At 37.7% G+C, this 23,695-nt stretch overlaps 1 protein-coding gene across 1 annotated transcript in view; it reads left to right on the top strand.

Moving 5' to 3' along the window:
• KCNU1 (potassium calcium-activated channel subfamily U member 1) overlaps window positions 1–23,695 on the top strand; it is a 121,857-nt gene that overhangs the window by 34,665 nt on the left and 63,497 nt on the right. The window contains 8 exon segments of the mRNA XM_045535376.1: window positions 1,824–1,929; window positions 3,072–3,154; window positions 4,262–4,331; window positions 4,759–4,911; window positions 8,488–8,600; window positions 8,957–9,028; window positions 12,968–13,057; window positions 13,197–13,294. Coding sequence (XP_045391332.1) covers window positions 1,824–1,929; window positions 3,072–3,154; window positions 4,262–4,331; window positions 4,759–4,911; window positions 8,488–8,600; window positions 8,957–9,028; window positions 12,968–13,057; window positions 13,197–13,294 — 785 coding nt within the window.

Genomic DNA, 23,695 nt, shown 5'->3' with positions numbered 1-23,695 from the left:
GTAGTTCTCTCATCTGTGGTTTCCATTTTCACATTTTCAGTTACCTGCAGTTAAACACAGGTGGAAAATTGGTAGGTACAGTACAAATATGGTATTTTAAAAGACAGAGAGACCACATTCACATAAATTTTATTACAGTATATTGTTATAGCTGTTCTATTTTATTATTAGTTGTTGTTGTTAATGTCTTATGGTGCCTAATTTATAAATTAAACTTTATCATAGGAATGCATGTATAGGAAAAAGCATAGTACTGTATGTATAGGGTTTGCTGCTATCTGTGGTTTCAGGCATCTGGTGGGGGTCTTGGAACATACCCTAGGGGCTAAGACTCCAAGTTCAATGCTTGAAGTTCCCTGTATCACCCAGGTAACAAACTGAGAGGGTCAAAGTCCACTTAAAAACTAGTCTATTTAATTTTAACCTCCGTCTTTGCTTGTATTCCTTTGTCACACCAGTTTAGTGTTTGAAAGGGGTTATCAAATACTTCCTTTTATGTGTCAGAGGAACTGGATGTTTTTATTCCCCTTGCCATGTGAGACCACAAAAATGTTAGCTCAGTTTGGTAACTGCTTCTTCTGAATTACTAAATGGCCCCAGGGAAATGCAATTGGAATTAACCCCTGAGGCTTTTTTTTTTATTATTTTTCTTAGATTTTAGCTTGCTAATTCTTCCTTGTCTGGTTATATCTTTGAGGATTTCTTAGGAGATGTTTTTTTATACTTCATCCAGCTTTTTCATATATCTTCAGTAGGAGATTTGCTGAAGTTACCTAATTTATTATTCTTGAAAGCAGAAGCCATTAATTTTATTAATATTTTATATATGCAAATCTCTTCTTTGTCCATATAGGCTAATGATCATGTGTCACACACTGAATGCAAATGTTTTAAGGGTAAAGGGGAAGTTTCACTCAAAAGGACTGACGATTTCAGAGTATTTCAAAATATTGCTATGGATGGTGGGCCAGATAATAAAAGTGTCTTACAGGCCATTGTAAGGATTTGATCTTAAGGAAGATGATTTTCTCTGAGCCAGTTCTGAATTCTTGGAGTATTTTGAGCAAAGGGATCAGGTTTTTAGTTTTTTTCTCTGGATGTTGGAAAATTAGAATTGAATTTATCATAATTGTTATGATTTCTTCCTTACTCAAGAGATTTTTAACAGCCTATATTTTAAAATTTCTAAATATGAAAGTATTTTTTTATTTTTCTTTTGATTATTAATTTTTAAGTTAATTGTATTGTAATAATGAGGATGATATGAACAATGGTATTTTTTGCAATGTGTTGAGGGTTTCTTTCCTTGATGGTCAACTAAATTATCATTTTGATAAATATTTTTGTGCTCTTACAAAAACTGGATTCTTTAAATGTTGTTTGCAGAGTTTATAAATATCAAACTTGTATGTTCAAAATCCATAATATATTTTTCCGCTTGATCTACCAGTAATTGGAAGACATGTGTTAAAATCTCTTCTTATAGTGACAGATTTAATTTCTCCATCTGGTTTTATCCATTTTCACTTCATATATTTAGAAGCTATTTTTTAAAAAATTATAGTTGCTTTAAAATTCTATGTATTTTAATTGCTTTATTTATTTATTATTTATTTATTTATGGAAGTAATTTAATTGCTTTTATTATACAGTAAACGTCTTCACCTTTAGTAAATCCTTGTTTTAAAATGGTATTAACTTGATTTGTATGTTTTCACATCACTGCGAGGGGTTCTATTAAATGCACTACATAAGTATAACAATCTCTAGACCCAGAGTCAATAATCTGTTTTATATCTTTGCCACTAAATTCTTTTGTCCAGGGTCCCTCCTTCTTTGGAACTGGAGACCATATTTAAATGCTACTTGGCCTACACGACTTTTGTTTGTGGGTCTGCGATGAAGTGGGAGGATCTGAGGCGAGTTGCGGTAAGATCTAGTTCTTTTCTCCTGTTAGTTTTCCTGAGCTGCAACCATTGAGATGGTAAGTTGCTCTTTCAAAACATGTTGTTTCAAATCCTCTAGCTGGGGGGGAAATATGACTTCCTCAACTTTCAAAACCGATCATAAAGGAAGTGTAATAATTGACTTCCAAATCTTCCTTGAAAAATATCAAGTAGACCTCGCTGTTTACCTGTGTTTATATTCAAATGATTGATTTCACTCAAGTCTCTATTTGTCTAGATCAGTTTTATTTTATCAGTCTAAGGGACCTGAAAAAGTTACGGGCAGCAAAAGTGCGTTTGATCTTACCACCCAAACAGGATTCTTGCTGGAAGACAGATTTCTAACAGTCCATCAGCTTTACCCAGCTCCTCCTCCTACACACGCTAATATGCCTTCTGATAGGAGCAACATAGAGGAAAATAGCAGAAATTCTATCAAAGTTGTCACTAAACATGATGAGCAGCATCCGACCCTCTAGACAGGTTTGAGTTAAGATCAAAGCCAGCTTTCCGTCATGTTCTATGTCTTAGATTCAACAAATCAAAAGGTTTCAGTTTAAAGCAAACATCCCTAGAGTTAACATAAAGAATTGAGGCAGAAAACGACAGACCCAGAATAATCTTTCTCTTTCCTGAAACTTGGTACTGTAAGAGCCACTTCAATAATTTTCCAGAACTTTAAAATTCACAATCCACAAATATTGAATGATGCTTACTTTGGGCCAAGGAGACCCCCCACACACCAATTCCTTCATCTCTTGCTGTCCTAAAAGGCAAATAAATACATAGGCAGGCGCTTATAAAGGTCTTATTGCTCATTGCTAGGCATAAAATGATGGTGACAGATAGTAGGAAAGATACAGCCTTGTACTTGACCATTTTAAAGCAATCTTACATCTGTGTCAGAGACCCTGTGCCCTGGTCCCTCAGGGCAGCCCTCACAGCCCTTGCAACATTTCAGAGCTATGATCCTGATGTAACGACCCCCTTATCAACTCCTTCCCAAGTGTGTTCTCCTTCTTGTTGACAATTTTATGACAAAACCATAAGAAAGCCCAAAAAGGAAACGCTAGAGCATTTCCCGTGTAACTAACAAGATGGCTGCTGTTTCGTCTGGAAGAGCAGGTGGAGCACGCAGAGGCATGCCTGATCATAGCCAACCCTCTGTGCAGCGACTCGCACGCCGAGGACACTTCCAACATCATGAGGTAAGAGGCTGGCGTTGCGCTGTGTTGGTTCCAGTGCTCACCTTCTTCTAGTTCTCTTAAAATAAAGCCTCGTGCGTAGGACTAAACAGGAGGACACGCCATCTAGTACCACACTAGGTTCATCACATTCCAATTTTCTGCCTATTATTTTGCCCAACGCTGCAGCTGGTCGCAAAACGAAGTGAAAATAGAGCATCCTGAGTGTGTATGTGTTTCTCCATTTGCTTCCCTGAACTTTCACATGGAGAATCCCTATCTGAAATTAAAAAGCCAGCATACAAATACCTGATGATTATTCAGATAGCACCATTATCACGTAGATACTCTCCTCCTCAAAAAGATACAATTCGTGAACCCTATTAATACATTTTATTTATTGGGGGTTTTCTCCAGTAATTCTGATGAAAGATTATACATGGTTCAGTGTGATGTGCTTGTGTCCATTGGTAAGCGTTTTCAAATTGGCTAGAGTTAATGTTACCATCTTGAACTGTGAACTATGGATGAGCAGGAATTTGACTTGTGCTGAGGGAGATTCAGCTACGATGGTGAAGACAATGGCATCATGCCTAACCCAGATGGACTTCTGGTCCTCAGAGCAAAATAAGTACACATAGCTGAATGTGATGCTACGTGTCCCAAGAAACAGCTGAGAGCTTGCGCCATGCATAATACAGTAAATATGAGATAGATCTTAGTTTCTTAATTTGTAAAATGAGAAAGTTGTATTAGTCTGTGAGCTACTTTAAGCTATAGACAGCAATTAAGTCTCTATTTTTTCCTGTAATTACTATGTTTGGGTTTAATGGCTAAAGCATATGAAACTGTTTATTCCCTCCTCAAGAACTAGTCCCACGAGACCAGTTTTCTAATCCCAAGAGATGACCTTTCCATAGATTTAGTTTACTAAGTCACTAAAACAATAACACTCTTCCGTATATGCTAGTAGACATAACATTTTTAGCAAACAACATAACAATGGATTTTATTATGTATGTCAAGTCTTTCTACATTTACCTACACATCAATTTAACTCTGAATTGAATTATGTTACAGAGCCGTTTGTATGTGACGTGTCACTGATGAGCCTGTTTGTGGTTTATGTAGGGTCCTGTCTATCAAGAGCTATTACCCTAACACCAGAGTCATCATACAGATACTGCAATCCCACAACAAGGTATTGTCATATTCCAGCATATTCAATCTCCTCTTTTAGTCCACAGAGCTAGATGAACTTTATTACTATCTAACGCATCAATAAATGAAAAGTTTTTGCCATGCTTAGGTAAAATTTGGAGTCTCATTGAGATTGTTAATCACTTAAGAATATAAACTGGGGGAAGAATTAGAGACCTAAGCCATTTGACCTGACTTTGCAATTCCAACCATTTTTGTTTTTTAAAAAAATGGGATGTGACTGCTAACCACTTTCAAATACTGCATTTGTTCTTATCATATCCATTGACCCAGGCACCACTTTTATGCCCAAGAGTAAAGAATAAATAGTTTCAAGTAAATTAAATGAAAGAAAAATATCCATCCAAAAGAGCCTTCTTGAAGTATGTTTATTCCTAATTCTTGACCTACTTTCTACCATGAAACAGGTTTACCTGCCAAAGATTCCCACCTGGAACTGGAGTACTGGAGACAACATTATCTGCTTTGCTGAACTAAAGCTTGGATTTATCGCCCAAGGCTGCTTGGTGCCAGGCTTGTGCACCTTCCTAACGTCTCTATTTGTGGAGCAAAACAGAAAGGTAGCCTTGTAAATTAATGTTGCATCTTGGCTCTCTCCCCGTATCTACATATTAGGATCAGAATTAGAAAAAAAAAAAAAAAACTGAGAAAAGCAAGAAGGCCTGAAGAAATGGAATTTAACTTCTGTGTGAGCTGGGAAGGAATTGAGAGATCTAAATTAAGTCTCAGGTCCTGCATTGACCTTGAAGTAGTCATTTATCTTATTCTTGCCTAAGAGCATTTATCTCCAAAACAGAAACCATGACTCTGATTCTTACTTGCAGTTCAGCATGTTAGGAATGTAAATATATTCATAAAGGTAGAAGGGTTCTGAGTTATTGAAAGCAGAAATATGAATAAAAGTTACATTATTAATGAATTCACATATTTAAATATAAATTAAATACAAAATAATAATTGGCATAATAATAATTTGTATTAATCAAATAGAAGCAATGATATAAATATTAATATCTAATTTTCCAGGTTATTTTAGGGAAGTTCCATGCAGTACTAAAAACAGTGACCAATAGGTACTCGATACCTATCGAGTACCTATTGCATTGTGTTTCTCCTCAATAATATTAGCAGGTGGTATCCCAGCAATGGGTTGGTGAAGCTAACTAAACTCGATCATATAGTACGTTAGAGAGCAGCAGAGCTAGAATTGTCGGGTCCCCAGTTTTGCCACTATATCCTATGTCCCCAGTGTTGGGTATCTATTCACAATCTCCCACATCAGGTTTTCCAATGCCTTTGTCTGAGACAAAATAAGAGGCTAAAAGGGATAATTGGGATAAATTTCTACAGCACAAAATGTGGTCTTCCAAATATCATTCCCATGAAATGCCCCAAGAAAGGTGTTCTAACCCATAGCGGGCCTGGCATTCCTTGTCTAAAGCCAATCCAGAGAGGGACCTTCATCTCCATTGAGTTCTAAGTCCACGTTCACCTCTTCATAAACTGGACTTACTTTCTGGCCTCTCCTTGCACTTTATTTCTTCTGATCAATACAAATGTTTGCATCTTTTCCTGTTCCATCTCTGATGCTTTAAAGAAAAGCAAAAGAGGTGAAAAATGGTCTCTGGTCAGCAAAATGGAAGCTGGGCCAAACAGAATTGTTCTGTAATTCCATCTGTGAGTGCAAGGAGATACAACATAGAGGTGAAGAGAAATGCCCAGCAGGCAGCAGGGAATGCACCTTAATGCTGTGTCAGGGACATAATTTTACCTTCATCTAGTGGTCAGTGTGCACGGCCTAGGGAAAGGCCCAGAAGGAAATGGTCTCTGCCTGTATCGAATGCTAAGAAAGTGGCAGAGAACTTTGATATCTGTTGTGATGACTGCGACTTTAATCTTCATGGCTGGAGAAAATGAATGGAATGAGAACTCTGTATGAAGACTTTGCCTCTTACATGGAAATATCCAAGGTAGAGATATAAAATCATTCCTATTATACTTTTCTTAAATTTAGAGCTGTAACCACTTCACTGAGGATGGTCACTTGACATTATCATCACAAGATGGCTTCTGGAATATAGAAATTGAGAGATGTCAGTGGTCTCCATAATCTTTGTTTTGTTTTGTTTTTAATGAAGTTAGAAACCTACTTTGAGAAACCCTAAGCTGAACAGCACTGGGGCAAGATTTGTTAACCCTGTGCTCTGCTCTACTGTCTTAGGTTCTGTAACAAACTGGTGACTTCATTTTAATGGCCAAGTCTCCTGAGCTGTATGTCTGGTTTTTCTTGTATTAGACACTTACCTTCCCTGACTCTCAGTTTCCCCATCTGTAAAATGAGAGTTGTTCATCTCATAACCTGATTTTTCCAAGCACAAATGTTTGTAAAACATCTGAGCACTCAGATTAAAAGGCTTGAACCAATGCCATGGGTTTTAATTATATTGATTATATTGTGAAAAATCGTAGCTTGAAAAGCATTTCTGGTTGTTTCTAGGTTCAGAGCACTGCCTTAAGCTTAACTTTGGATTAGCTCTAATGCAACTGGCTTGCGTGAGCTTCCAGATTCTTCCATCCAAAGTCCACTTTGTCCTCCTGTTTTCCTTTCTGATCTTTTAAACCCTATCTCAGGAAGTCTTCTTCATCTCCATGGTTATCACTTTTTACCCTCTTCCAAAAATTGAAACATTTGGACTGGAAGCACTAAGCCAATTTCTTTAGTAATTGAGACGTAACTAGAGGTGTGAACTGCCCCGTGAGGGAAGCCCTCGCTGTGAGAGGAATTTAAGCAGGTGGGAAGAGGCAAGAGATTCAGCTGAATCTTGTTGGTGGGAGTGGACAGTGATTTGCCTGAAATAGGTGGTGCTTTTTAGCACGGCAGAGTTGTTTATTTGTTTGTGTGTTTGTTTTTGTTTTGCTTTTCCCAAAGCACATGGCAACCGTCTGAGAATTTCTGAATCAGCCATAACCCTGCACAGCAGCAGTGCTCCACAAGCTTTAGAAATTCCATTCTTGCCTCTGAGATTCTGGGCTTTGAGGAGCCCGTCCTGCCGTTGCAGAGCAGGGTGGTGGCGATTCCCACGGCAGCAGGTGGGGCAGGACGAGAGGAGGACCTCACACAAGTGTCAGCAATGAGTTCCCAACGGTCTCCCGATTGGGCTGAATTTAGCCTTTTAAAAAGACATCCTTCTCCTTTCATATCTCGCATTTCCCAAGAAACCTGCTGTTGCCCTGGATTGCTACATTGTCACTTCCGCGGGTCAGGATGGCTCTGCAAGTTCTTTGCCCCTATGAAGGGGCAAGGGAGGAAGCCATGGATATTTTTTTTCTTTGAAGTATATGGTTAGTAGAAAACTAAAATGTTTTCAAACCCGTCTTGAACGGTGCTATCCAGAGAGAGACAACTTAGATTCCACATTATTCCTCCCATATTATTTTTGCTGTCTCAACAAACAGTCCACTTTGGGCCGGGCGCGGTGGCTCATGCCTGTAATCCTAGCACTCTGGGAGGCCGAGGCAGGCGGATTGTTTGAGCTCAGGAGTTCAAGACCAGCCTGAGCAAGAGCGAGACCCTGTCTACCAAAAATAGAAAGAAATTATACATACAGCTAAAAATATATATAGAAAAAATTAGCCGGGCATGGTGGCACATGCCTGTAGTCCTGGCTACTCGGGAGGCTGAGGCAGGAGGATCGCTTGAGCCCAGGAGTTTGAGGTTGCTGTGAGCTAGGCTGACACCACGGCACTCTAGCCCGGGCGACAGAGCGAGACTCTGTCTCAAAAACAAACAACAACAACAAAAAAACAGTCCACTTTGATGAAATTGGGAGTGGACAAGAGAGAAGAATCCTAATTTCCAGTAAGAAAACTTGGGATGCCATCTGGGATGAAACTAAGTCATGATGTGTTCACCTCATCCTCAACACATTAGTGAAAATAGCTGAAAAAATGTTAGAATTTTAGTTCTTACTTTAACATTCTTCTGTTATGCACTACAATAAATCTCCTTTTTTTTTTTTTTTTTTGACCTAAATGCAATGGAGACTAGTTTGCCGGTTAGCGTAATTCACAATGTGGATTATAACATCCTATATCCCATGTCATTGGGCTTCATGTGGCATATCTGTGTATTCCAGATTTCTCCGAAACAGCCCTGGAAAAGACATTTCTTGAATGGCATGAAGAACAAAATTTTCACTCAACGTCTCTCGGATGACTTCGCTGGACTGAGTTTTCCTGAAGTTGCCCGGTAAGTTCAGCAACATCCTTTCCTCGTTCTTCAAGTAACAGTGTTCACTGAGGGCTCACTGCAGTCCAGGCTCCATTACAAAAGCAGAAAATATAAGAATGAATAACTCGGAGTCCCTGCAACTTAGGAGTTCGCAGTCTGTGGGGGACAATTTCATCTCTCTCCCAGCTGGCACCCTGGTCATCAGTCACTTCCGGTGGATTCACTTCTAAGTGAAAATTCCACACGTGGGAGTTCTGCCTCTGCTAGGATGCTGGTTGTCTCCCAGGCACAGGGTGCAAAGTGTTAGTTATAGTCTTGCCGACTAGCACCCTGCTCTTCCTCCTTTCCTTACTACTCCTTGTCTTCCTTTCCAGGGTTTGCTTTGTGAAGATGCAAATCATGCTGATAGCCATCGAACACAAGTCCCTCTTTCAGGGTGGTTACTGGTACGAATGAGGCTTCCTATCGCTTCAGTTTTGTTTTTTGTTTTTAATTTCAGAGTATTACAGTGGTCAAATGTTTTGTTTAGGTAAATTGCTTTTGTACCATTTGATTCAAAGTTATAAGTGTGCCCATCCCCCAGAAAGTGTGCATTTACCAGTTAGGTGTGAATTTACCCATCCTTTCCTCCTCCCTCCCACCTGCTTGATTTCCGATGAATGTTATTTCCACATGTGCATATAAGTGTTGATCAATTAGTTCCAATTTAATGGAATTAATGAGTAAGTGCATGTGGTGCTTGTTTTTCCATTCTTGTGATACTTCACTTAGAAGAATGGTCTCTAGTTTCAGCTAGATTAATACAAGCGGTATTAGTTTTTTTGATTAGAATCTTTGCGATTAAGTCTTTTTCCAGAGATACAGCCATAACTAAGCTTTTTGCCACTGGTTGCGAGCCAGCCTCTGCACAGCCAGGCTCCTGCCACTGTCGTGCACTCAGTGCTGTCTCTAATGACTGGGGACACAATGCTCATCCTAGTGTGACCCCACCCCAGTTCTCTCTCGGGAGCTGAGAAGAAATGGTCACCTTCTTAGATCTTTTCCTCTTAATGATATTATCAGATCGTATAAGTCTTGATCATGAAACAATACTATGAAATAGAATAATTTGGAAAAAAATGTTCCCACGACCTCTAGCCTTAGAAAGTAAGCTGCCAAATATGGGAAATAGGAATTTGGCCCACTGGTCCAAGTCTGCTGTTGATGGCATAGGTAAAGGAAAAGGTGACATCACCAGAACACTAGCATTTCCTGAGAACCCGTAAGTGGATAATATGAGAAGTAAGAGAAGTCATCGTGTAATACAAAAGAAAATCAAAGACAAATGTACCAAAACATAAATGGGAGAAAAGTGGAAAAAAGAATCAGCGATTATACGGATAAAGTATGCTGAAAAATAAGAAAAAGTGGGTGCTTAAATGGGATGGGGGTGCAAGAAAGTCTATTATGTTGCCTCATGTGTGCTTTTGAGTAGAAAATTAACTCACACTAATTTGGAATCAACAGACTGGATCTTGAACCTAACTATGATTCGCTAGTCCTATGGCCTTGAAGAAGAGTTCATGTGTAGAATGAGGAAGTCAAGTTAATGCATTTCTAAGACCCCTTCCAGTTCTACAATTGGCATTACCAGGAATCCTATAATTATAGGGAAACATTGAAAATTTAATAATTTTAAATTATGGCAGATGGACTATGAATGAATGATTTTATGATTTTATATGAAAGGTTAGAAAGAATAAAATATCTGAGTTGAGAGAATGTAGAAGGTAACTGAATAGAAAAAAAAAAACAATGGGATACTGTGAAAAGCACATCTTTAAGGAAAGAATAACAGATAGTATTGCCCGGCTGGCTAAGTTCTATCTAATAATCTTGCCACGCCCAAGAAAATCTCAAAATCTAAACCTCTGAATGTGACATCTGGAAAACTGGACTTTCTACTGGACACAGGTCAGAGTAAAAAGGTAGTCTTAGAATCATAAGCCAGGCAGTTTGGGTTTCAGGCTGGCCCAAGATTTGCTCAAGTTTTAGTAACAACTTTGGACTTGCACAACCTGGGCTATATGTCAGAATTATTTGCAAAATTTTAAAGACATATGGATTCCAAAACCCCATTTCTGACTTGGCAAAATCAAAATCTCCAATGGTGGGGGCCTGAGAATTTTTTCTTAAGTTTTCATGATATAGTCAGTTTATTCACTGTCACTTGGAAACTACAACCACATGCTCTTAAGATCCTTTCCAACTCTAATATCTCTTTCTGTAAACTTTATTAAGATGACTGTTAGGACATCACAGACCAGAAACACAAATATTTATCAAGCAACTAATTTCACGTAGATTCAAAAGGTCCTAGTGTTGCTTACCAGTACACACCTACTGCCAATGAAAGAGAGACCCACTCCAACACAGATTTTACTTTGGCTTCTCACTGAAAAGTCAGGTGTATCAATGGGATTAAATCCCAATTTAGCAAAAACATTGATCATAGCAATCTCTGACACGTTTGCTACTGCATGACCAACACTGCTGTTGGCACTTTGTGTACATGAACTCTTGAACCCTCACAACAATGCTGTGAGATGGGTACAATTATTAGTCCCATTTCACAGAGGAGGAAAAGTGAGGCCCAGAAAAGTTAAATAATTTTCCCAACCTCACACAACTCCCAAGTGGCAGAGCCAGGGTCTGAACAGAGACAGTCTTGATCTGGGGGCGCGCTTCTGATCACCATACTGGGCTAAACCTACCACAGCCACTATGGGTATAAGGAAGATTGGACATATTGATGGCTGGGCTTTAGGCAAGTATATTTAAATTCTGGGGAAATCTCACCTTTTGTTTCTTCTTCTAATTGATGCAGTTGAATAGACTCTAAGACTTGCAAAAGCCCTGGATAATCACGAGGGGATTTGTCTTAGGGAATAATTTGGAAGGAAGCCAGATCTGACCTCAGTCAGATAATGCAGTGAGTTTGTTCCAGTGACAAATATTCTCTGACAGAGCAATGGGCCATGATTCATGAACAGAGGATAAAGCAATTATGTCAGTTTGGGAAAAGCCCTAAAAGAAGTTCATCTTTTCTCTCAAATACAATCAGATATATGTATTATTGAGACAGTATCTTTTCATAGCTAGATACTTAACATGAGGTCAGAGGACTGTACTCCCTTTTAAAAAAAAGGAGCTATGTAAGACACAACTAAGCATATATCTGCTAGTTAGTAAACATCAGCCAATAGTATTAATATTTAGGGGACCACAAATCCATGTTCTTTTCCTGTCCAAGTTAAAATCAATTATTCCACTTATTAATATGTCAGTAAATACTCAGAAAATATCATCCATTGTCTTCAGCAGTAATTTATCTGAACACAGATATTTAGTCTTGTTCCACTCCTGGCATAGAGCTGAAGAGCTTTTGTTGTGCAAACACATTTATTTTTTGTAAGGATTCTCTAACACTTCCAAGTTAACTCTGGAGTATCCTACCAACAGAATAAGCTGTGCCAAAATTAAGACTTGACCTCATTCCTATATGAATGTAAAAGGAAGAATGATTTTTTAAAGGAAGAAAGGAGTACTTTCATCATGCACAAAAGAAGTGAAGGGAGTTATCGAGTTAAAAGACCTCACCACACTGGGGGTCTGAAATAAAAAAAATAAAGGTGGGAGATCTTGACAAAATGGGAAATGCGGGTAACTTAGAGACAGCAGAGTACTGTATCAAGGGGTGCCATGATAGAAATTTATAAGACAGCATTTTCAAACACATAAACCATAAGCAAGTAGAGAATCCAAATGTTCAAGTCATGTTAAAAATAAAAATAATTCACATGGTTTCTGTTCCCAAAAATCTTGCAACCAAAGTAGACAAAAATGAAGTCCAAAGAAATGTACAACTTCAAAAACTGCGTATGGAAATAAAAGGAACTTTTTAATTCAGCTGGTTAATTAGAATGTAATTTAATTTTAAATATTAATAGCAAGTGGCCTAAACATGAACACCACTAGTATGAGCACGAGCCTGGCAACTGTGTGCTCTTGGCCTGTTTGTCATCTGAGAGCTTAAATTAGCTTTCTGAGTTAGCTGGAGCATCTCAGATTCAAGACACAATCCAGGGAGGAACTTCCCCTCGGCTTGGCTGTATGTGCTGTTCAGCAATCAAGTTGTTACTTGGCTCTTCTCAGCATAATTAGCGGCAATCAAAGGATTAAATATAGTCCAATTCACATTTTCCACTGTGTTTGGCAATAAAAGAAGACTGAATCCTATTAACTCGGCAACTTAGAGAATCCATTGGTAATGACAGGATGAAGCACCAAATATTGCCACCAAAATCAAAGAGAAAAATTACTCTACTTTTATTTTCTTTTTCCAGTGGTCTGATCCTAAATCCACCTGTCCAAGTTAGGCTGCACAAGAACTCATTAGGGTTCTTTATTGCTGAATCTTCAATGGAAGTCAAAAGGTAATTTTTAAAAAATTACTTTATGGGGAGAAATCACTAAAGCAAATACAACTTCGTGGGAGGAAGACTTGAGTCAGCACCATGCCTCTGTGGTATTAAGCCTCACGTAAGTCATTCTGGATTTGCTTTCATTGTCCAGAGCTGCCTTTTACTGTTCCATCTGTCACAGCGATGTGTGTAATCCTGAGCTAATTACAAGATGTAGCTGCAAAATCAAGAGCCGACATTACATCACAGGTAATTGCACTTTAAGACTGGCTGTCCTTACTTAGCCCAGCCTCCAAATCCGGCCAAGGAGAGAGAAGAGGGTTCTCTCTCTTAGAAGACAATATCAATTTGAACTTGGCCAAGAAGGGGCAGACATTTCCCCATTGGACATATAAGACTTGAGAATCAGTCTTTTAGCTCTGGAAGAAAACTTGTGATCGAGTTATGGATTCCCTTACAAGCCAGGCAAATGAGTTCCAGAAGAGATTCAGCCATGTTGTCCAAAGTCACATAGCCAGTTAGTGTCATCGCCACACTCAATCCCAAGCATGCTGACTTCCAGCCATTGCCTTTTCCCTATTGCACGCTCGTTTTCTGAACTTCAGCCTGTATCTGACTGCTTGGTTGTCCATAAGAACGCCACCTCATGACCGTTTCTCGGGGACTCTGTTTCCTTGATGGATGGTAGGGAGCTGAAAGTTTACTCATCTGACTCAGTGATGAGAGGATGTAATGTCTCTATTCTCTCTAACTGAAATCAATGACTTACCAACAACACTTTTGACTTAACAGCAGGAAAAGAAAAACTAATCTCCTGCATTCATGGTAAACCAAAAAGACCCTTCTGGTTTTAAAACTTAGTCTCTTCCAGGTGCACTCAGATTCTTTGGGTAACACCCCAGTGTTTCGCAGAATATAAACTTAGTTGGTCCGAAATGTGAATTTCCTATCCAGACTATTGTAATCTCTGAGATTCTTATTTGCTCCTTCTCTCCAGAATGCTATTTAAATTCAGGAGTAACTTGCACAGCATCATGGTTATTCTTGTAGGGGACAGCAAGTCCTCACTGATTCTTCCTGAGACTCCTCATTCCCTTTGGTCTGCAATTGTCACCTTCTGTGACCTCTTGTGTCAACAACCAAAAAAATACGTTCCCCCAGGCTTTGTGTCATGTTCTACCATTTGTGCCTGAAATTCATCGCCCTACCCTTGCGGTCTGCCAAAACCCCTTTCAGTACTACTACGCCCTTCATTCCTTACGTTATATTTTTGCCTTTTATTTTTAGTTGACACATAATAATTATTCATATTTATAGGATACAGAGTGATATTTTGATATGTGCATACAATGTGTAATGATCAAATCATGGTGATTAGCATATCCATCACCTCAAACTTTTACCATTTCTTTATGTTGTGAACATTCAAAATCCTCTTTTCTAGTTTTTTGAAAATATTCAATAAATTATCGTTAACCTAGTAGAACATCAGAACTCATTCCTCCCATCTAGCTATGATTTTGTATCTATTAACCCACCGCTCACCATCCTCCCCTCCCTCCTACACTCCCCTTCTTCTAAAAACCACAACTTGACTCTCTGCTTCCATGAACTCAATCTTTTTTAGTTCCCATATATGAGTGAGAACATGTGGTATTTATCTTTCTGTGCCTGACTTATTTTGCTTAACATTATGTCCTCCAGGCTCATCCATGTTGCTGTCTATGACAGGATTTCATTCTTTATAATAGTCAAATAGTATTCCATTGTGTATATGTTTTCTTTATCTATTCACCCAGTAATAGACACTTGGGTTGATTCCACAACTTGGCTATTGTGAATAGTGCTGCAATAAACATGAGAGTATAGCTATCTCTTTGATATATTGATTTCCTTTCTTTTAGATACATACCCAGTAGTGGAATTGCTGAATCATATTGTAGTGTTTCTATTTTTAGTATTTTAAGGAACCTCCATACTATTTTCCATAGTGGCTGTTCTAGTTTATGTTCCCACCAACAGTGTATGAATTCTCTTGCCACCATTTGTTATTGTTTTGTCTTTTTGATTATAGCCATTCTAATTTGGGTGTGATGATATCTCATTGTGGTTTTAATTTGCTTATTCCTGATGATTAGTGATGTTGAACATTTTTTCATACACCTGTTAGCCATTTGTATGTCTTCTTTTGAAAAATGTCTATTCAGATATTTTTCCTATTTTCCTATCATTCACATACACACACACACACACACACGCATTGCTGTTGAGTTTCTTGTATATTTTTTGGGTATTAGTCCCTTGTTGGATGAATAGTTTGCAAATACTTTCTCCCATTCTATAGGTTGTCTCTTTACTCTGTTGGTCATTTCTTTTGCTGTGTGGCAGCTTTTTCATTCAATATAGACCCATTTGTCTATTTTTGTTTTTGTTGCCTGTGCTTTTGAAGTCTTAGCCATAAAATCTTTGCCTAGATTATGGCTAAGACTTCTAGTAATTTTATAGTTTGGGATCTTACATTTGAGTCTTTAATCCATTTTGAGTTGATTTTTGTATAGGGTGAGAGATGGGGGTCTAATTCCAATCTTCTGCATACAGATATCCAGTTTTCTCAGCACCATTTATTGAAGAGCATGTCCTTTCCCCAGTGTGTGTTCTTGGCATGTTTGTGGACCTTATGTCATTTTGATCCCTCTGTTCTTTGAGATTTTTCAGTCTCCCCATGTGCACATATATGTCAGGATGTGAAGACTAGGTGAATTTTCTCTCAGGATTTTTTCCTGCTTAAACATGTCTCCTCCTCTGTAGTCATCTTGCATTGTTACTAGAGACTCCTCCAAGAACACTCCACCATGAATCCATAGGAAAAAGGAAACACTTCTCCCATTTTCTCTCCTTGAACATTACAAAACTATTGCAATTTCTTTATCTAGTCACTCCTCCAAACTGAAGCTCTATATGTGTGTATGGGAGGGTGGGGGACTGGGTCCTTTCTCAGAGATCCAGGCTCTGTCATTTTTATAACAGCTTTATTGAGACATAATTCAAATGCCATAAAATGAATACCATATCCATTTAAAGTGTACAATTCAATAGGTTTTAATGTGTGACCAGAGTTGTGTGGTCCTCACTGCAATCAATTTTAGAACATTTTTCTCACCTCAAAAATAAATCTTTTCCCCAATGACAGTCATTGCTCATTCTCCCTTACTCGCACCCCTGGAAACCACTTGTCTACTTTCTGTCTCTATATATGTGCCTATTATGGTCCTTTCATAAAAAGAAAATCATACAGTATATGGCTTTTTATGTCTGGCACTTTTCATTCAGCCATGCTTAGCATGTATCAATACCTCATTTATTTTTATGTCTGGATAATATTTCATTGTATGGATATACTTCATTTTGTTATCCATTCATCTGTTGATGGAAATTTGAGCTATTTCCACCTTTTGAATATTGTGTATAATGCTACTATGAACATTGGTGCACAAATGCCTGTTCAAGTTTCTGCTTTCAATTTTTTTTGTGTGTGTAGGTACACAGAAGTAGAATCACTAAATCAAATGTTAATTCTATGTTTAATTTTTTGAGAAACCACCATACTGTTTTCTGGCAGCTACATCATTTTACATTCCCTCTAGACATGCAGAAGGCTGCCAATTTCTCTACATTCTTACCAACATTTGTTATTTTTCATATTTTTAAATAGCCATAGTAATCTGTTGTAAAGTGGTGTTTCACTGTGGTTTTGATTTGAATTTCCCTAATGGAAAATGATATTGAGCACTTTTTTGGTGAAGATCTTATTAACCATTTATATATCTTCTTTAAAGAAATGTCTATTTAGATTCTATTTTTTAAATTCAGTTATTGTCTTTCTATTATTGAATTGTATAAGACCTTTATATATTCTAAATACATATCCGTTATCAGATATAAGATTGGTAAATATTTTCTCCAATTCTGTGGTTTGTCTTTTAATTTTCTTTGTATACTTTGAAGAACACAAAAAAAATAATTTTGATGAAATCCAGCGATATATTTTTCCTTTTGTCACTTGTAATTTTGTATAATATCTAAGAAGGTTTTGACCAACCTAAGATTATGAAGATTTGCTCCAATATTTTCTTCTAAGAATTTGGCATTTTTGGTTCTTAACATTTAGATGTATGATCAGTTTTGAGTTCTTTTGTGTATGGTGTCAGGAAGGGATCCAACTTCACTCTTTTCAATGCAGATATCCTGTTATCCCAGAACCATTTTTTCCAAAGACTATTCTTTTGCCATTGAACTTCTCTTGGCACCCTTGTCAAAAAAAAAAATTGATTATAAATGTCTGAGTTTATTTCTGTAGTCTCAATTGTATTGTCTTAATCTATATGTCTAGCCTTATGCCAGTAACATACTGTCTTGATTATAGTTTTGTAATAAGTTTTGACATTGGAAAATATGAGTCCTCCAACTTTGTTATTCTTTTTCAAGACTATTTTTTATTATTCTGGGTTCCTGCATATCCTTATGGGTGTTAAGATTGGCGTGTCAATTTCTGCAAGGAAGCTTGGGATTTTAACTGTGATAGTTTTGAATTTGTAGGTCAATTTTAGAAATACTGCCATCTTAACTATATTGAGTCTTCTGATGTATGAACATATGATGTATTTACATCTATTTAGTTCTTTAATTTCTTTCAACAACGTTTTATGGTTTTCAGATCACAGGTTTTATAGTACTTTGTTAAATTGATTACTAAGTGTTTTATTTTTTAATGATATCATGAAATTATTTTCCTAGTTTTATTTTCAGATGGTTCATTGTTAGTGTATAGAAATACAATTGATTTTTTTATATTGACCTTGTTCCTACATCTTTGCTAAATGTGTTTATTCTAGTAGTTTTTTTGATTGCCTTCTATTTTATCTCTTGCCTAATTGCCCAGGCAGAACCTTCAGTACAATGTTGAATGGAAGTGGTGAGAGCTTACATCCTTACTTTGTTCCTGACCTTGGAAAAGTGTTCAATCTTTCATCATTAGGTGTGATATTAGCTGTGAATTTTTCACAGATGCCCTTTATCTGGTTGTGGAAGGCCTGTCCATTCTTAAATTGCTGATATTTTTTTCCCTTGAAGGGTTTTTATTTTTGTAAATTTTTTTTCTTTATTGAGATAATAGTGTGTTTTTTGTCTTTTATTCTATTGGTATGATTAATTGGTTTTCAGATTCTAAACAAACCTTGTGTTCCTGAGATAAATCCTACTTGGTCATAGTATAAAATCCTTTTTAAACATTGTTGGGTTTGATTTGCTAGCATTTTGTTGAGGAATTTTGCATCTATATTCAATAGAGATGATGATCCCTAGTTTCCTCTTTTTGTGATTTCTTTGCCTTTGACATTGGGGTAAAACTGGCCCCATAGAATGAATTAGAAAGAGTTCCCTCCTACTTTTTGGAAGAGTTTGTGAAGGGTTAGCATTAATTCTTTTTTAAATGTCTGGTGGAATTTTACCTGTGAAGCAATCAGGGCCTAACTTTACTTTTTTGATTATTAATCAACCTTTTTACTTATTACAGGTTATTAAGATTTTGTATTTTTTCTTGAGACAGTTTTTATAGTTTGGTCTTTCTAGGAATTTGCTCATTTAATTTACATTATCAAATGTGTGGACTTATATACATGTACTCATATGTACTTATTGTATACTTATATATACTATATATACATTTTATACATGTGTGTATGTACATATTATATATAAAAAAGTATTACCTTATATTCATTTTAATTTTTTTCAAGTAAGTAATAAAAATCCCTCTTTCATTTCTGATTTTAGTAACATGAGTGTTCCCTCTTTTTTTGTAGCCAGGCTTGCTAAAATGTGTGTTAGTTTTGTCCATCCTTTGAAAAAAATAGCTTTTAATAGATTTTTCTATTTTTAGATTGATCTATTTTCATTCTAATTTTTATTATTTCTTCTTGATTTGGGTTAATTTGCATTCCTTTTTTGAGTGTCTTAAAAAGAAAGGTTAAGTTAGGTCATTGATTTCAGATATTTTTTGTTTTACTTTTTAAAAAATACAGGCATTTATACCTAAAAAGTTTTTTATAAGCATCTTTGGGCTCATTTCATATTTTAATATGCTGTGTTTTCATTTTCATTCATCTAGAACTATTTTATAATTACTCCGGTGATTTGTTTTGAACCATTTGTTATTTAGAAGTGTGTTGTTTTATTTCCACATATTTGTGAATTTCCCTAATTTCCTCTGTTGTTGTTTTCTCATTTAATTCCCTTGTGGCTGGCAAGCACACTTTGTATTTGTATTGTAGTTGCCACTGTTTGTTTAGTGACATTTGTAAACTAATTCTGTAAAGTCTGTATTTCTGTGATTTTTGGCCACTGAATTCTCTACTCTGTTAGTTTAGTGGGCATCTTATAATCAGACCAAGTTTTTATCAAACACCTGGAACCAATAAGTCTTTCTGTCTTTGTCAAAGGATCCTTTGTTGGGGCATGCCTTCAATATTCAGCTAGTAGTTGACAACTCTGCTTTAGCCTTCACTTCCTGCTTGTACAGAACTTCAAGGTCAGCCTGATAGGCTGCAGTGTTTAATAACCACTGGGCTGAAAGTAGTTTTAGCTGGGCTCTTTTTAACTGTCTCTTTCCCTGGTCTCTCTGGTAAGCTCTCTGCCTCTGTTGGTATCACACCCATCTCTTAGGCTACACTAGTAGGCTGCTGATTACTCTCATTATTTTTGACAATGCCTAAGGCATATATTTCTCCATAGTATTATTCAATTAAATTTGGGCCCCTTTGCAAGAATAGTTTTTGAGACTGGTCTTTGAGGTTTGTTCTGGCCCTAGGAGAGCACCTATTAGCTGTCTCTTTCCCTGGTTCACCATGGTAAACTCTGGTCTATGGTTTATATTCTTCCCGTGGAGCTACCAGCCTCCACTTAACTGTTCACCACCAAAGTCACCATTGTTGTCAAGGGTACCCTTGGGCTTGAACTTCTCCACACTCTGCTCCAAGAGTCAAGTCAACTACCTTGGGCAACACTTCAGAGCTCTTTGTTCCTGTGGCCTGCCCCTCCCCCTGGGCAAACTCTGTGAGCCACTGGCTCTAAGGTTGGGGGTAAGGATTGGGATAGTGGTCCACTTCTCTTGAAGTGACATGCTTCAAGACAGTAGGGTACTGGCAGTGGTGGTAGCCTCTGTCCTTCTCCGTTTGCTCCTCCCACTGTGAAAACTTTGCCTTGGTAGCCAGCTGGGGTGAGGGAGATTGGTGCTTTATTGTTTTCACATCATGATGCCCGGGCAGAGCCTCACCTGCGGGTGAGTGTTGTGGGGTGTAGTAAGCCTCTATGCTCCAGGCTGCATTCACCTGGAAGTTAGCCTCTGCAACACAGAGTTTGAGGGGGGAAGGGGGAGAAGTGCTGATGCCCTGTCCCTCGCAGGGACATAGCATAATCCTTGACTGCGAGTTGGAGAGAGAGGGAGCCTCCCTGTATTCTTGAGCACATTTATCTAGAATGGAGTTTTTTTCACACCTAATTGGAATTTAAGGACAGGAAGCAGAGGTGGCTCAAGTGCCACAGACTCTTCCTCTTCTTACTAAGATTTCATATATTTGCTGGAAGAAATGTTTCTTTATTTGCTATATGTCCACAGGACAATTTCCAGAGAATTTAAATAGCTCTGTGTGTGTGTGTATTAATAATTTTTACTATTAATAGTCATGGCTGTTTCAGTGGGTTCATGGAGTTCCTCCTGCTGCCATTCCCCAGCCAAAATCAAAGGCTCTGCATCTTTATTTTCTCTGAAGATATTGTCAATTTCATCTTGAAAGTCTAAGACAATTTCAGGCATGGCAAGAAACTGCTCCTATGTAATTTCCTGAAATCCCTATTGTCTATAGGGTTTTTCAACTGAATTCTTAAGTCTGAAGAATACTGTTTCTTAAATAGGCTTCAAGACCCTATTTTGGTATTCAGAAGTTAAATATTGACTCTTTTTAAATTCTATAAAAATCTGAATCTTTCTTGAGGCAATGGATGAGTCTGTCTAAATCTGAGGAAAGTCCCGTTAAAGGAGATTTCAATAAAAAAGAACAAAATAATGCACTAAAACGCATAATCTTGCTACCCTTATCATCACCCTATATGAAAATTCAGTGTAGTTTTATGCAGTAGATATGCATACCTGTAAACACAGTGTACACACCAAATAAATTGTGCACATACATGCATATACTTCTGTCATCTTGCAGAACAAAAGTCCTTTATGAAAATAATCATCCCCTTATTCAGCCAACTTTTAAGTGCGATTTTACCCATAAATAAATATTTTAAAGCAGAAAGTTTCTCTAGTATAAATATGAATCTATTTCGTATAAAAACAAAGGCTCTGCCTTGATATCTGTAGATATGCCGAATTTTATCCTCTTCTGTGGCATGTACTTTATGGTATCTAGGGAATAAGTCAGTGGGACGTTCAATTTCCAATCTAATTTCTTGGCTTCAGTGTAGTCATCATCCTCTTCATAGTCTTTCGTTCCTCTCGTAGAGAATCATTTTTTCTTCCTGCCTTATCCTCAATCACCACTACTACCAAGCCTACACTGATCTTCAATCACCCCTAGTTAACCAAGACTATCCAACTCCTCCCAGGAGGACCCCGTTCATCTGATACTAAGATTCTTGACTAGCAAGCAATGAGTCAACTGTGTTGACTTCAATTCGCCAGACGATGGCAGCAGAGTACCGTGAAATCCTCCCAGGTCCGGGAATGGACTGGTACATGAATTTACATCTAGAGAGCAGTTCTAGACAAAATGTGCCAAAAGAGGACATCATTTTAGTAGAGGGCTGCTTTGGCCCTTACAGGTTTAAAGTCATGGCAACATCTGGAGATTCTCCCAGAGAATTATCTTTCAGAAAGGACTTGGGAAATTTATCAATAAATGACAAAATAGAAAATATACTGACTTTGGATTAGTACAAATTTTCTGATCACAGCTATTCCACTGATCAGCTGCGGTTTAGGAAAGACATGTCACCTCTTGGGGTCTCAGCGTAATCATCTCCAAATAGGGGATCCCTCGTAATCTGTACGGCCCTTTTCAAATCTGATGTTCTATGACTTCTGCTCCTTTTTCCTTTGATTGCTGCCATTTTTCTAAACTGGAACCACTAGAGGTTCTCCACCTAAGTCATAACCTAACATTTTACAGAGGCAGCATGGTGTGGTGGTTAATAACATGGATTCTGAATCAGTCACTTGTTGATGGTGTCACTTTGAGCGAATTATTGAATTTCTTGGCAAGCTTCAGATTTCTTTGAAATGTTGATAATAGTGTTACATATCACACAGGGTTAAATGACAATATTAGTAATACATAAAGAGTATGCAAATTGATTCTATTAATATAAAGAGCACTAAGACTAGTGTCTGGCCAATGGTAAGTTTTACATGTATGTTAATATATTACCCGTGGGAAAATAAACTCAAGAAGAATTCTTTTCTACCAATGAAATACAGATAAAATAGGAATTGGAGGAGTAGTCCTAGTAGATTATACTTATTTTAACCCATGATGTTTTTGGGTTCAGAGCATAAACACCAGTAGGGCTAGCTTCAGAGTAGGAGGGGTAATGGTCTTAATATCCTTCAGTTTGATGGGATTAGGTAAGTTATTGGGCAAAAACTCTCCCAGCCCCAGCTAGGCATCTCACTGCCTATTTCACCACTGAAGTTTCTAACATCTAAAATTTAGGAGTAGTGGTCCCCAAGCAGATCAGGGAGGAGCACATAATAATATTTGCATGTGATGAAGTAGGGGGAGTGAGCAATTTGAAAATGGCCCTTAGGAAAGTTGTGCCCAAATTCCGTTAATCCCCATCCCCAAGAACTATTTTAAGAGTTGTTAAAATGCTAGTATTCTGCAGTGGGGTCACACCTAAAGGAAAGTGGAATTCTGACAAAGAAATTGGAAAGAGGGTAGGAGCAAACTTAGAGACAGAAAGAAATTGATAAATGGTTCGAATAGGTGGGCCACACATGGATGTATCCATCTTCACAGTTCTCTTTAGGTTTGGTCCTGGGTTACTTTTTTCATAAATATCCCAGGCTATTAATTGACCTTTTTGAGAAAGGAATCACCCCAGCCAACGTTCCCTAGAGAGGAGAACTCCAAACCCAGAGGTTGAGATGTAGCTACTCAAATGAATCTACCAGCTCATCTTCCCAGCTTGACTTACTTAAGCAGTGATGACGTCCAGTCAGAGCCTTGCTCTTGTCCCAGTGCCCTCACATAGAAGAGCGAGTAGAACATGTTCCTGCATGACTCGTTTTCTTCTCTAAAGCAGGGTTCAGGGACCAGATGTCCACTGAATTCTGAATAAAAAGCAAAGCAACGTGGGTAACAAGTCCACAAAGACCATACACAATTATCTTGCACTATATTTGAAACAGTTGCAATTATTCTTCTAATTCTACAGTTGACTGTGGATTTCTATTATTTCCAGTCCTTGGTGCCAGTTCTGCCTCAGCTCAGGCTTTCCTTCTCATCCCAGTGGCTACAGTAGCCGCCCACCTGCTTTCCCTTTCTGGTCTCTTTTCACACCAACCCATGTCATTTCTCATAGCTA

Source organism: Lemur catta, chromosome 22 (assembly GCF_020740605.2).
Source record: "Lemur catta isolate mLemCat1 chromosome 22, mLemCat1.pri, whole genome shotgun sequence".
Classification (NCBI taxonomy): domain Eukaryota; kingdom Metazoa; phylum Chordata; class Mammalia; order Primates; family Lemuridae; genus Lemur; species Lemur catta.
Note: the sequence above shows the minus strand (reverse complement) of the source record. Positions and strands in the feature narration are given on the sequence as shown.